The 15249-nt window shown below is 42.7% G+C and overlaps 1 protein-coding gene across 5 annotated transcripts in view; it reads right to left on the reverse strand.

Annotated features, from left to right (window-relative positions):
• NUP93 (nucleoporin 93) overlaps nt 1–15249 on the reverse strand; it is a 113930-nt gene that overhangs the window by 16026 nt on the left and 82655 nt on the right. For all 5 annotated transcript variants that reach the window (XM_063611878.1, XM_055233132.2, XM_063611876.1 and 2 more), the window contains 4 exons: nt 10430–10504; nt 7576–7665; nt 5310–5449; nt 47–179 (listed from right to left, as the gene is read on the reverse strand). In XM_063611878.1, coding sequence (XP_063467948.1) covers nt 47–179; nt 5310–5449; nt 7576–7665; nt 10430–10504 — 438 coding nt within the window. The remainder of the gene's footprint in view (nt 1–46; nt 180–5309; nt 5450–7575; nt 7666–10429; nt 10505–15249) is intronic.

Genomic DNA, 15249 nt, shown 5'->3' on the forward strand with positions numbered 1-15249 from the left:
ACTGCTCTGGGGGTGTAACTGATCACACAGAGAAAGTTGTCAGTACCTGTAGTCCAGGCAAGGGAGCTGGAAGTTTAATGTTCAGGAAACTTCGAACCAATTGGTAAGTCCCAGGCACCCCGCCCAGCTGGGCCTGATGCAAATTTCCAAAGACAGTCACAAGGGTATAATTCTTATAACTGGAAAAATTTTAAAGGAAAAAACAGGGAAGATTGAAAACATTTATTACACATCTCTATGCCCATATCCATGACATTACACTGTAGCTTGGAAGGGCAGGGCCTAGACTTCAAGCTCAATGCAGAAGAGGAAATAGTACATGCCTAATGAAGCAAATTACATTATTACTCAGTGGGCTGTGGATCACAGTGGATTTCTCATCACTGCAGAAACTCAAAAGAATCCCTGGAGGAACACAACTGTGGACTTCAAATACATTAAGGGTGGATATACAGAATAATAATTGCTCCAGCTCACAGCCTAATGCTCTGGTGGGTTCTTGTTAAACTTTTTATTTTGAAAACTTTCAAACCTACAAAACATTAAAAGAATAGTTCAATGAATGCACGTAACCTTTTACCTAGATTCACCAATTTTTAACATTTCTTTATGCTTTCTCTATACACACACACATAACATTTTTCTCCCCTCAAACCACTTGAAAATATGTTATAAAAATCAGGGGCTATTTTATCTGTAAATACCATATGGCTCTGAAGAACTAGGACCTTCTCCTGCCTAACCTCAATATCATTATGATACCAAGAAACTTAACATTAATTTATTATTATCAAAAATATAACCCACATTTCTTAATAGTGTCCTTTAGTTTTTAAATCCAGAATCTCATCAAGAAAATATAATTGTCAAGCCACTTTCCCTTAATCTAAGACAATTCCATTAATTCTACCACTATTTTTGTCTTTCATGACAATGATCTTTTTTTTTTTTTTTTTTTTTTTAAGAGGCAGGGTCTTGCTGTGGTTCCCAGGCTGGGAACAAGTGCCCTTATTTTTTTGAGATGGATTCTCATTCTAGTTGCCCAGGCTGAAGTGCAGTGGCGTGATCTTGGCTCACTGCAACCTCTGCCTCCTGGGTTTTCAAGCATTTCTCTTGTCTCAGCCTCCCAAGCAGCTGGGATTACAGGCATGGGCCACCACGCCCAGCTAATTTTCATATTTTTAGTAGAGACGCGGTTTCACCATTTTGGCCAGGCTAGTCTCGAACTCCTGACCTCAAGTAATCCTCCCACCTTGGCCTCCCAAAGTGCTGCGATTACAGGCATGAGCCACCACGGCTGGCCCACAAGTGCCTTTAAAGGACTCTACAGCCTCGAACTCCTGAGCTCAAGCAATCTTCCCACCTCAATCTCCTGAGTAGCTGGGGCTAGAGTTACACGCCACCATGCTCAGCTGGACACTGACCTTTTATTTATAGAGTCCAGTCCAGCTGTCTGGTAGAATATCTTGTAAGCTGGATCATTATTTGATTCAGGTTCAACTTTTTTGCCAGTAGCCCTACATAGCTAATGCTGGCACTTCCCACCGAATCCCACAATGAAGTAGGTAGTAGGTTTGCTTCTTTATTGGTAACACTAGATATGATTCACTTGCTTGAAAGACATCCACCAGATTTCTCCGTTACAATTTATTATTCTCTTTGTACTTAATAAGTAGTCAGTGGGGCAATATGTGGAAGTCATGCAAGTATTCTATTCACCAACAATCTTTTATTCAACGGTTTTACTTTCCATTGATGGTCCTTGCTGTACCAGTTATTACACCAGTGGTCGCAAAATGATGATTTTTCTACCATTCCCTCTTCATTTATTTGCTTAGCATGCTTCTTAAAATCCTCTGTAGTGGTTTTAAGTGTTTGCATACCAAGATTAAATAGTCCAATTCACAGATACCAAAATATGTGGTTAATGTAATAACTTTCTAAATATATGTTCTTATCAAAAACAGGAGACTACCTCAAAAACTCAGGTGTTCAACACCAGGTTAAGTAAAACAACACAGAGAGTGAAACAACCTAAATCTTAATAACAGGAAACAGACTCAACAAAAAAATTTTTTCTCTTTTTTTTGAGATGGAGTCTCGTTCCATCCCCAGGCTGGAGTACAGTGGCGCCACCTCGGCTCACTGCAACCTCTGCCCCCCAGATTCAAGCGATTCTCCTGACTCAGCCTCCTGAGTAGCTGGGACTACAAGTGCACGCCATCATGCCTGGCTAATTTTTGTATTTTTAGTAGAGAAGGGGTTTCACCATGTTGGCCAGGATGGTCTCAATCTCTTGACCTCATGATCTGCCCGCCTTGGCCTCTCAAAGTGCTGGGATTACAGACGTGAGCCACTGCACCCGGCCGACTCAATGAAATTTTATGCAGTTATGAAAAAAAATACAAGTCAAGAACAGGGGGAAAAAAGAAATATAACAAGGTAATAGGAGCCTCTAGATGGTATACGGGTCCTCCCCTCTTTTTTCACGTCTTATTTTTAGCATCTTCCAAAGTTTCTATAATAAGGATGTATCATTTTTATAATGAAAAACAAACAAAATTTAACAAATGTTAATGAGTTCCCCATCATTGGAAGTTTTTTTTTTTTTTTTTTTCAGACGGAGTCTTGCTTTGTTGCCCAGACTGGAGTGCAGTGGCACGATCTCGGCTCACTACAACCTCTGCCTCCTAGATTCAAGTGATTCTCCTGCCTCAGTCTCCCAAGTAGCTCGGACTTGTGCTAGGTGCACACCACCACACCCAGCTAATTTTTGTATTTTTAGTATAACTGGGGTTTCACGATGTTGGTCAGGCTGTTTTTGAACTCCTGACCTCAGGTGATCCATCCACCTTGGCCTCCCAAAGTGCTGGGATTACAGGCGTGAGCCACTGCGCCTGGCCTGGAAGTATTTATAAGCAGAGGTTGGATAAGAAATTGAGGAGTTCTGTAGCAGTCAGGACAAACAGATGCCAACTATGGTCTCTTCCAATTTGAAGTAAGACAGTCCATGTGCTGACAAGGGCCTAAGCTGAAGAAGTCCAAATTCCTTGAGGGCTAAGAAAGATATATCAAGCCTCAAATCTTAGAATGTGGCAGGGAAGAGACAGACCAATCTTATATTTTCACAACATTTCAGCCTTGTAATTGAAAAATTATTTGGGACTGGTCTACTTTGCCATCTGGTGCATTACATCACTTGAACTATTATATGCATACTGTCAGTGAATCAGCGGCAGAGAAAAATATTTTAAAACTAAGTATAATTATTCTAAAATACCACCCTTATCAAAGGTGACAATGAATGCTTACAAAAGATGCCATCAGAGAGTGATGCCACTAGAGTGAAATATAAACTTAAGATTACAATTATGAACAGGAAATTCCCAAATAGCTCCAAGAAGCACTGTTAAAGAAATTAATGGAACAAGATAATTTTTAAAACTAAACGAAAAGACTAAAAGAAATGGACTGGCTTACCAGCAATTTAAAACCAAGGAAAGCAGCCTAGTACCACTGGTGAAGTCAAGCACCAATGTTAAGGATTAGGGTGATCAAGAAAAAAGTAGTCATGAGCAGTCATACACTTACACTCACTGAAAAAAAATTAAAATAAAAAAAAATCCTAGGCCAGGCACGGTGGCTCACGCCTATAATCCCAGCACTTTGGGAAGCTGAGCCCAGTGGATCACCTGAGGTCAGGAGTTTAAGACCAGCCTGGCCAACATGGTGAAACCCCATCTCTATTAAAAATACAAAAATTAGCCAGGCATGGTGGCAGGCTACCATGCTAGTCAGGAGGCTGAGACAGGAGAATTGCCTGAACTTGGGAAGCAGAGGTTGCACAGAGCCGAGATCACACCATTACACTACAGCCTGGGCAACAAGAGCGAAACTCCATCTCAAAAAAAGAAAAAAAAAATAGCTGGGCATGGTAGCACACACCTTGGGAGGCTGAGGTGGGAGGACTGCTTGAGCCTGGGAGGCAAAAGTTGCAGTGAGCCCAGATTATGCCACTGCACTCCAGCATGGGTGACAGAGCCAGACCGTCTAACAACAACAACAAAATTCCTGGAAGTTTTTATATAGTATAAGAAATTCTGACTCATTTTGCCAACTGGTAATAAATAAATGCTACTATGTATGTAGGTTCTTTATGGCTGAAGATCGATAAACCCAAAACTTAAAACACAAAAATTCAGCCAAAGCTTGGATGAATTATTTTATAAACCCTTTATTCCTATACTAGGAGAATAAAAATCCATTTTGAGCTCCAGATTTTTCTTAACCAGGGAATGGAAGCTAGTGAGTGTAATGTGTCTGATGGTGTTCATTTCAATAGCTCTCATCTAATTAATATAGTATTTGGTATGAAAACCTATTCTCTGCTGTATCAAGTTTGAATTAGCTCAGTAACATACAAGGAAATTTTCTGACTTCCTAATGAAGTATTGTTTTATTGACAAAAGGCAATCTCACTGCAAGGCTGCTGGCAGGTGCAGAGGCTGAGTGGCAAAGGCCTGCAATTTAGCAAGCATATTCAACTTGGCTTTCTCTTCTCAGGCCAGCAGGGAGGGGCCCAGCACCCTGTCTCTAAAATAAAGAGATTCTATTGCACACTCATGACAACCCCTGCTGGCCAATTCAGAGTTGGAAGGAGTGTCCACAGGGAGGGATGATGGCATGGGTCCTACTAACGAAGGGAACAATACTTTGGGCACAAAGGCACTGCCACAAACCCCTCAGTGACCAGCTCTGATCGGTGAGGAGGTGGCAAAGAAACCCAGGCATAAATCACAGGCTCAGAATCATAAATCATAAATCATATCAGCTCAGAATGACCTTGACTTACGGGAATTAACCAAGTAGAGTCAGAACAAAAATAAGGGGAAAGGAGTTTTCCTAGGGTTTGAAGGTAGTAACATGCCTGGGAGTAAAATTAAAATGTGGAAAGAGAAGAAAAGAGCCTAAGGAGTAATGGCTGAACCACATTAGAAAAAGATTATGACCTAAGGCACTACGGCCTTACGTATTAAGAGAGTGTGGAGAAAGAAAAAGGGAATTCGAACAGTGCTCACTTACCATGATTTTTTAATGTGTGATTTTTATACCACTGCAGAAACAGTCCTGGTAGGGAAGTGAAACAGGATTTCTGAAACAGGATTACAACTCTGAGCCTTGTTCAATTTAACATAATAAATCTTAAATTATACCTACAGCACACTTAGCCTGAGGACAACTTAAGATCTGAGAAACAGTTGACTGCAAGGGATGTGAAAGCCAGCCCCACTGTGCTACTGCTGCCTTACCTCTGCTCAAGGTACGCCAAGGCCTGCCTGACAAACTCCATGCGCACTTCCACGCTGCTGCGGTTCTTCAGGATATCAGTTGCCGGTGTCAACAACACGTCTGTCATTTGTTTTACCATGGTCCACATGTCAGAAATGCTCTGCACATAAACGAAACTGCATGTGACAATGCTGCAGGGCCAGAGAAATTATCTAGTTCTTTGTGGCACTCTGACCTCCAAGGCGGGCAGAATGTGGTGGGGGATGAGGTTAATGTCATCTGTCTGTGACGGCTAGGCTTAAGCTCAGTGCAGAAGATGTGTCTCTGCTGGCCAGACTTCAGAGTTCCATCCACCGATGAGCACCCCTACCCCTGCCCTGAGTTGGTTTTCAGATCAATTACTATTCCAGGTCTGACATAACCACGTACATAATTAAAACCACACACAAGTCGCAAGAACGCTGAATCTCAGCAGATTATCCCTTTGGAGAGAAGGAATCCATTTACAGTCATCCAAAGTTCTAGAAGTTTAAACTCAAAGAGCTGCATTTCAGTCCTTACAAGGTTATCTGAGTTTCTAAAGGCTTAAAATAAGAGTTTAACCTAATAATACAGGTTTTTGTCCTCCCAGAGACGCTCCAGGGGCCACCGCTTTTACCTTACTTGGTGAGCATCACAGCCTCCCATTTTCCTTCCCACTCACTCCCTTCAAAAGACGCCTCCCAGGAAAGGAGCGGGCGTTCTTTCCTCAGTGTTACCACCACACAGCTGGGACTCCCTCTCCCCAGAATCCTTCTGCCTGTAAATTGCTCCTTAAAAACAACGTGTTCCCTGAACCTTTGGCAATACTTTAAATGTATGAGTCCTTGCAGGATAGCACTGATTGGAGAAAAAGCAGGTTTATACTTGTTCCAAAGCAAAAGAGAAAATCCTGTTTTCATGGTCTCTCTCAAAAATTAAAACTTTAGAATGTCCAGACAAATGTGACTCTTCCTAGGTGGTGGAATGATTGGTGAAACCTGACTTTCTTCTTTAGATCTGTTTACATTGTCTTATATTTTAGTATTTAAAAAAATTAAGCTCGAGACCATCCTGGCCAACATGGTGAAACCCCGTCTCTACTAAAAATACAAAAAATTAGCCAGGCATAGTGGCGGGTGCCTGTAGTCCCAGCTACTCGGGAGGCTGAGGTATGAGAATCACTTGAACCCAGGAGGTGGAGGTTGCAGTGAGCCCAGATGTCACCATTGCACTCTAGCCTGGGCAACAACAGTGAAACTCCATCTCAAAAATAAAAAAAAAGAAAGAAAGAAAGAAAGAAAGAGAAAGGAAAAAAAAAGTTACTTTTTTTTTTTTTTTGAGAGACAGGGCCTCACTCTTTGTCACCCAGGCTGGAGTACACTGACATGATCATGGCTCACTGCAGCCTTGATCCCCCTGGACTCAGGTAATCCTCCCACCTCAGCCTCTCGAGTAGCTGGGACTACAGGTGCATGCCACCATACCTGGTTAATTTTTCTATTTTTTGTAGAGAGGAGGTCTTGCCATGTTGCCCAAGCTGGTCTTGAACTCCTGGGTGCAAGCAATCCACCCACCTCAGCCTCAAAACCTGCTAGGGTTACAGATGTGAGCCACCACACCGGGCTGAGCAATTTTTAAAAAGACAAAAAAAATCTGTGTATGGGTGCTTGCTTCCATAATAGCCTTCCCTCCTTTCTTCCTTCCTCCTAGCCACCTACCAAGTAGTCATCCATCCACTTTTTTTTTTTTTTAATTTTTTTGCCCTTTATGGGAGAAAACTGGCCAGGAATAAGGGGTGAGGGAAGAGAATAAATAAAGGCAGTATATGTGTGTGTCAGAGGAACAGAACCAATGGTATATAAAGAATGCTCACAAAGGCCCCACCAAGTCAAGTTCGAGGGCTCACAGGTGTGAAAAGCCATCACCTTGACAATTCAGCTCTCATTAAGGAGCCTACTAGATTGTGTAAGGAGGGAAACTGGTGAGTGGGGAGTAAAAGCCTGACAGGACTTCAAAGCAAATACGGCTTGAAGAGAACTCTTGTGACTATCAATTGATACTAGCAGGGCCTTTTGAAGATGCATTTTAAAAAATTCATCATCAAGAAAACCACCCAAAGTTATTTAAAATAAAAATGAAGAACAGTTAACATTTCATTCCACAGAATGGGGTGTCCCCGCAGCACATTTCAGCCAAATCGGCAAGTTGCTAGCCCCATCGGAACACTGGACCCTGGTTTCTACTTGAGCTAGCTCTAGGTGCTACCTTATCATCCAGCTCTGCGACAGAAGCACAAAGGTCCACCAGGTTAGGCTGCAGGTGTCCATTTACAATTTTCTCATTATAGATATAAATCTGAAATGATAAAAAGCAAAGTAAATGGCACAGTATCTATTTTCTCATCTTTTTAAACCTCCTGAAGCAGGCAATGGCTGGCAGAAGCTTTGGCCAACCTTTCCTTCCTCGGAGTGGCTGAGCCATCCACACTGGCCAGCTCCCCAGTTGCGTTGGGGTTGTGGGTAACACACCAAAGCTAACTGCCACCCCACCTTCCAAACACCTGAGGAATGGGAGCAGCGGAGTCCAGGGGGAGAAGAACCACAGGCAGGTCTGTGCCTCTATGTCTTAGTGAGGAAGCACCCAGGGGAAGACAGGAGAATGGAAGGGCTCTGGCTGCTGCTTCCTAATAACCAAGGCAAAGGACTCAATTCTTTCAAAAGGACTGAATGGCCCTGGTATAGGGTTCATGGATGGAGTGGGGAATGTTGGGCACTGCCTCCCTCCATAAGTGTTAGAACAGCAGGTGTGGCACATGTGGAATATCCATTTCTCCTGGAAAGAATCTCTGTTCTTTAGGTAAAATTTTCTTAAGGAAAATGAACTATGTGATATTTAAGGTATGGGAAAGCCACTCTTACTTTAGATTTTATTTTCAAGGAGCTACAATGATGATAGTAGAAATCATAAATTCACTCTTCTAGATTCAGAACTAGTTAAGTCCTGGTAGGGAAGTGAAACAGGACTTCACTAGTTAAGATTTAGAGCTTAACTAGTTCTAAATCTTAACTAGTTAAGTTTTAAATCTTCTTGTAGAAGATTCTACTTTGTAAATGAAGTCTTTGCTCTCCCATGGTAGTCATGTTAGACAAATCATGACCCTGTTGAACTGTAGTTTCCTCTACGTTAAATGGGGAACATCAGTATCATTCATCTTCCAGGGCTGTTGTGAAGATTAAATGGTTTTGCTGGGTGCAGTGGCTCACGCCTTTAATCCCAGCACTTTGGGAGGCCGAGGCGGGTGGATCACCTGAGGTCAGAAGTTCAAGACCAGCCTAGCCAACATGGTGAAACCCTGGTCTGTACTAAAAATACAAAAATTAGCCAGGTGTGGTGATGCATGCCTATAATCCCAGCTACTTGGGAGGCTGAGGCAGGAGAATCACTTGAATCTGGGAGGCAGAGGCGGAGGCTTCAGTGAGCTGAGATCGCACCACTGCACTCCAGCCTGGGTGAAAGAGCAAGACTCCATCTCAATCAATCAACCAACCAATCAATAAAATGGTTTTAAACCATGACATAGTACTTATTCACTCAATGAGCATTTCTTACAGGCCTTCCTTTGCAAGGTACTGTTCAACATGGGATATAAAGCTTCACTCTTTAGTGGAGAGGACATCCGTGTAAACAGACACAACATTACGGTGTTGTATGTGCTATGAAATGTTAGTTTAATGACATCTTTAGTCTTTGCAGGTGTAGAAGACACACAGTCTCTCTTCTCAGAAGCCTGTATTTCATCAGGCCTCTCTCCGTGGCAATAGAGGAGTCAGCCATATAATGAAGGTGAAGGGTAAAGGATGCAGATGCACAGGGGGAGTAAAAAGAGAGGTATAAAATTGGAGCAGGAGGAAATAAATGAAGGCCAGTGGCAAAACATGAGGGGGTTGGAAGGAGGGGATCTCATGTGTGGGAAGGTGATGAAGCTGGGGGTTTCAGCTGCCTGGAGTTTGACATGGCAATGGCACCCCAAAGAAGAGAGACTTTTAAAAAGACATTTAGAAAATTTCTCTCAACAAAGGGTAAAAGAGGGACTTCTGATAATACCATCAGCTAACCAGGTAATTCAATTCATGTGGAACTCCACTGACTAAATAACTGGCAGCTGAAGAGAGACCCCTTGGTTAAAGAGCACAGGGTCTAACAGTTTCTCACTGCCCCCTGCTCACCTTCATAGCTGCTCTGTTTTTGCCTCCAACCACCCTACTCCAGGCTGGAGGTGGATGAGGTGGGTAATGTTGAGGGTCACAAGTGGGACTCTTGGGTTCCCCTCAAAGAAACTGGGAGGTGGTAATGGCCGAGCAGATATTCCTGGACCACTGCTGGTGGAGGATAATCTTAAGGGGATGGAGGCCCACTGCCCTCAATTCAAGAAACAGGATATTTTTCCTTCTTTGTACTTTGTGGGAGAAAGCAGCAAATTACAATAAAGCACAAAGTCGGCTGGCACTACTTTATTTAAAAAGTCAATTCCAGCTATGTATGGTCCTCAGGGTGGTTTCAGTCCAACAGAATTCCTGTGCTTACCACAAAGCATCTCAATCCATATCCATACTATTGGACGGTCCTCATCTACAACCAGAAGGATGACCCCTAAAATATTATGAGCTTTTCTAGGACAACAGTGGTATTAAGTAGTGAATACACTATGCTTATCAAGACAAAAAAGCATTTAGAAAATTTCTCTCAACAAAGAGTGAAAAAAGGATTTGTTAATACCATCAGCCTACCAGGTAATTCAGTTAATACGGAACTCCATTTGCTAAGCAGCACAGTTACCTGAAGCTTTACTGTACATGGGACTATTGCCAAAAATGCATACTGAGATGCTGTGGTCAGTGTAAAGGACAGATTTCAATTTCCTCAAATCAAATGTGAGTAATTCTATTACCCTATTTGATAGAATTCTCCAGTGGCCTATGGTAAAATATTAACTGGTTCTCTAAATGAAAAAATACAACTTGCTTTCAGGGTTTGACTTTTACAAGTTTTTGTTTCCTTTTACTCCCTAGAGGTTCACAAAGGCTTTTCCTGGCTTAATCCCCCTTGAGATCACACTCACCTGCCTCGCATAGGCCATCTCGATGTTATCCAGAGAGCTTCGACCAGGGAGTCCCACATCACTGATGTAGCTTGGCTGTGGATAAATACACATTCAGAATCAGTTAGGGACAGTATTCAGTCATGTGAAGAAATAAAATCACATCATAAACATATTCTTGTCTTTAACAGAGCTGTGAAAAGTCTGTTTCCTAGTTAAGAATTCCTCAAAATGATGATTTTAGGGATTTCAATAACATGCAACTTTTACTGTGAACACATGAGAAGAGAGCAGGCATGAGATTGGATTAACTAAAAAAGAGTGAGGGGCTGCATAAACCCTATCGATACCTCAATGACTGTTTCTGGAAATGTACATCTTTCCAATATTCTGTTTCAATCTCAAGCCCCCTCTCTACCTCATCTTCCCTTCCCATGTCTTCACACTAGTGAGGACATTATTTTTATCAGTGGGCCTCTTTTTCTTCAATCACATCAGGCAGTTGAGGGAAAGCAGTTTATAGAGTCAAACACCTGATTCAGACATTTCCACACTAGAGTCCACACTAAGACAACAGCTGCTGATTACTTTTCTGTTATCTGAAGATGTGAGACCAGGGCAAGCTGGACATTCATTCAGCAAATATTTGCTAAGTGCCTGCCACATGCACAGCTGTGCATATATCCATCTCCATAAGAACAAAAACAAGTCAGCCTGCAAAGCCTGTCCCCAAAGAGCTTACAATCTGAAGAGGAGAGTGCAATAAAAATACAGTCATATATTACTTAACAATGAGGATAGGTTCTGAGAAATGCATCATTAGGAGATTTCGTCATTGTGTGGACTTCATGAAGTATACTTACACACACTAGATGGTTTGGCCTACTCTACACCTATGCTGTATGCATAGCCTATTGCTCCTAGGCTACATACCTGTAAAACATATTACTATACTGGATACTGTAGGCAACTGTAACACAATGGTAAGTATGTATATATTTAAACATAACTAAATATAGAAAACGCACATAAAAATATGGTATAATCTTATGAAGCCAGCCACCATCACATACGCAGTGCATGACTGTGTATGAAAAAAGTTTCAGTCTTTTTTAAGAAAGAATATTCATCTTTAGCTAAGCTTATTCCTTCTATAAAGAAATACAGATCAAAATTAGGTAAATTCTTAAGTTCCCACTGACTAGTTTGTACTGTAGCATAGCAGAGATCAAATTCTTTAAGCTTATCTCATTTATAAAAAAAAGCTGAATGTTCCATATACTAAAATCTAAAATAAATCAGTTTAAACTAGGCTTTCTGTGAAACCAATAGGGAAGATAACAGCCAAGCTTCCCAGCACTATGAAGCTGGTAAAAGGAATAGTACAGTGGGCATGCACCAGGAGTGGGGGAGAGAGCGGAGGGGAGTTATCAGAAAGGCAGTTTGAAGCCCTTGGTTCTGGAGAATGAACACTGGACTGTCAAGAACGCCTGGGTTCCAGGAGGGCCATTTCACTCCCTGGCTCTGGGTTCTGGAGCAAAGCACCTCCTCAGATTCCCATTAGTCAAATGAAGGGGCTATCCTAGGTGATCTTGAGAGGTCCCCTCAGCTCTGATCTCCAGCTAACACTGGTATTAAAAGAGCTTAAACAGTTCACTGATCTGGGTAGATGCTGCTGGCTGGCCCAATGACCATTCCCAATTCCTACTTCTCACATCTTTACACTCTGCCACCTTTCAAGCTGGCATTTAGAGTTATTAGGTTGGTGAAAAAGTGATTGCAGGTTTTGCCATTACTTTCAACGGCAATCACTTTTGCACCAACCTAATAAATGTACCCAATAGGCCGGGCGCGGTGGCTCACGCTTGTAATCCCAGCACTTTGGGAAGCCGAGGCGGGCGGATCACGAGCTCAGGAGATCGAGACCACAGTGAAACCCCGTCTCTACTAAAAATACAAAAAAAAAACTAGCCGGGCGTGGTGGCGGGCGCCTGTAGTCCCAGCTACTCGGAGAGGCTGAGGCAGGAGAATGGCGTGAACCCGGGAGGCGGAGCTTGCAGTGAGCCGAGATCGCGCCACTGCACTCCAGCCTGGGCAACAGAGCGAGACTCCGTCTCAAAAAAAAAAAAATAAAAAAAATAAATGTACCCAATAGTGTGCTGGTGAATGTTTTTTAACAGCCAGCTCTTTGGAAAAGGGACGATGGGTAGCATTGCTGGTGTCTGTGGTTTAAATTCTCCCACCATGGCAGATTTCAAGCTATTCAAGGTGATATCAACTAGACTGCAAATTCCTTGAAAATTTAACAACAGGTCCTCATGTGCTGATCCCTATACACCACTGAATATACCCTTTTCCAGACTCTACTGCAGCAAGGAATGGCACACCCTAGTTCTAGCCAATGAGATGAAAACACAAGCCTGCTACTATACTTGGGGATAGCTTCTGCTTTTACTGATTAGAGGGTTGAGGCAGGGGGCCTGTCATGGTTTTTCAGCTCTCTCCCCTTCTTTCTGCCTTGAATGCAAATATAATGTCTAGAGCTCCTGCAGCCATCCTGTGAACCTAAAGTAGATGGATGTGCTAGAGAGGGTAGTGTGCCAGGACAGAAAGGTGTTGGGTCCCTGACAGCACTGCAGAACTGGATTAACATCAACACTCTCCACACCTGCAGACATCTTGGTAGGTGAGAAATATACATCCCTATTCAAGCTACTAAAGCTCAAGGTTTCCACTACTCACAGCTGAAAGCATTCCTACCTGAAACACAGATTTAATTTAAAAAACCACTGGGTTACAATAATAACAACAGCTATTAATGAGCACTTACTATGTGCCAAGCACTGTTTGAATTTCCATGTTATTAACTCCACCACCCTATGAAGTAGGTACTTTTATTTATTTATCCATCTTACAGGTGAAGACACAAAGGCACACAGAGAGGTGAAGCAATTTGCCCAAGTTCACTTCAGTAGGAAGCAGTGGAGCTGTGGCTTGAATCCACAGTCTGGTAACACACTCTGTACTCTTTGCTACTGCTCTATCCTGCCTGCCAGGGCAGCCCAGGGCAACTCTCCAAAAACAGTCATCACAGAACAGTAGAGAGTAGTAGTAGTAGTAGTAGTGGTAGTGGTAGTGGTGGTGGTGGTGGTGCTGGTGGTGGTGCTGGTGGTGGTAGTAGTAGTAGTAGTAGTAGTAGTAGTAGTAGTAGTGGTAGTAGTAGCAGCTGGAAATCCTGGATCCACTACTTATAACAATGTGACCTGGAGCATACTGCTGACTTTAAGCCTCAGTTTCCTTAGCTGTAAAGTGGGGGTGGTAATGGTATCCACCACATAGGATTGGGATGAAGATTAAACGGGGAGAAAAATGGTATGAATCCCTACCTCACAGCACTGTTGTGAGGAATAAGTGGAAGACCTCAACACAGTGTCCAACATATGGTCAATAAACGCTAGCTGTTATCACTTTATAAACAAAAAGAAACCACCACAATGAACACAGGAGCAAATCCTACGCTCAACAACAACAGACCTGGACAGATATGGACACCTCAGACAGATGTGGACACCTGGACAAATATGGACACTTAAGAAATATGAACTAAAGTATTTTACTTTGTGCAGGCTGAAAGTCTCATTTCATTTTTCTACAATGAATACACATTCCTTGTTTGATGGAGGCCCCCTCAAGCCCCCCGGCCAGGGCATTTTATACTTCTGGACTCATTCTGAGTCTTCCTATTAACACTGTATTAAGGACTGTTCTCTAAGACAGCCACCTTTCTAAAACAGAGCTATCCAAAAGCTGGAGATTCCACAGTCTTTTTACAGGACACAGCACTAAGCCTGTTAATTCCAGTAACCTAGTCAAGGAGAATAAACAAGGAAATGAAAAGGAGAACAGCACTAAAGCATTTTCGCAAGGACACGGTTGTTGTAGCTAAATATACATGAGCAGCCTTGAGAAATATTTTCCAGTGCTAAAAACCTAATTTTTAAAATTATCCATTTAAGAAGTAGCTGGGTTTCAGCCTTCAAATTTCCATTTAAATTAATTTTGCCTAATGCTCTTGTTTTCAAAGGTACCTATCCTTCAGTTGCCCTTGACCAAGCCGCTATTTCACCACACATAAAGTCAATTATCCACAAGAGGATGTGTACGTGCACATTCCTGAACAGAGGAACCGGCAAATATTTAGCTGGAATTCCACAGCCAGGGACTGCCTGAGGGCTGGGAAAGCCACCAATCTCTGAGGTTCTCTGCACTGGGGCTTGGCGGAGCCATAGCAAGGACGACAGGACAAGATGACAGGAGCAGGGAGCCAGAGACCAAAAGAGCAGGGAAGACAACAGGGTTTCTTCTTTTAGAAGAAAACAAGCAGCTCACCCAGGAGTCTAGAGACAGACATGTGAAAAAACAGCAGCCTCTGGGAGCACAAACTGAGAACAGTCTCGTCAGAGTAGATGGTGTTCCTAAGACAGCCATTCCAGGACAGGATGGTGACCGAAAGTGGCAGGAGGGAACTGCAAACTTTTATTAAGCACCTACTATTGTACAAAGTGTATCCAGGGATGCATAAAACTCTTTTCCCAAGGAAAGCACATTCTAGTTAGAAAAAAATGAAATGCAGGCAGGGTGTGGTGGCTCATGCCTATAATCTCAGCACTTTGGGAGGCTGAGGCAGGTGGATCGATTGAGTCCAGGAGTTCAAGAACAGCCTGGGTGACATGGCGAAACCCTGTCTCTACAAAAAACAAAAACAAAAATTAGCTGGGTGTGGCGAAGCGTGCCTGTAGTCCCAGCTATAATACTTGGGAGGCTGAAGCAAGAGGATCGCT

The sequence above is a fragment of the Symphalangus syndactylus genome, chromosome 11 (assembly GCF_028878055.3).
Source record: "Symphalangus syndactylus isolate Jambi chromosome 11, NHGRI_mSymSyn1-v2.1_pri, whole genome shotgun sequence".
NCBI classification, from domain to species: domain Eukaryota; kingdom Metazoa; phylum Chordata; class Mammalia; order Primates; family Hylobatidae; genus Symphalangus; species Symphalangus syndactylus.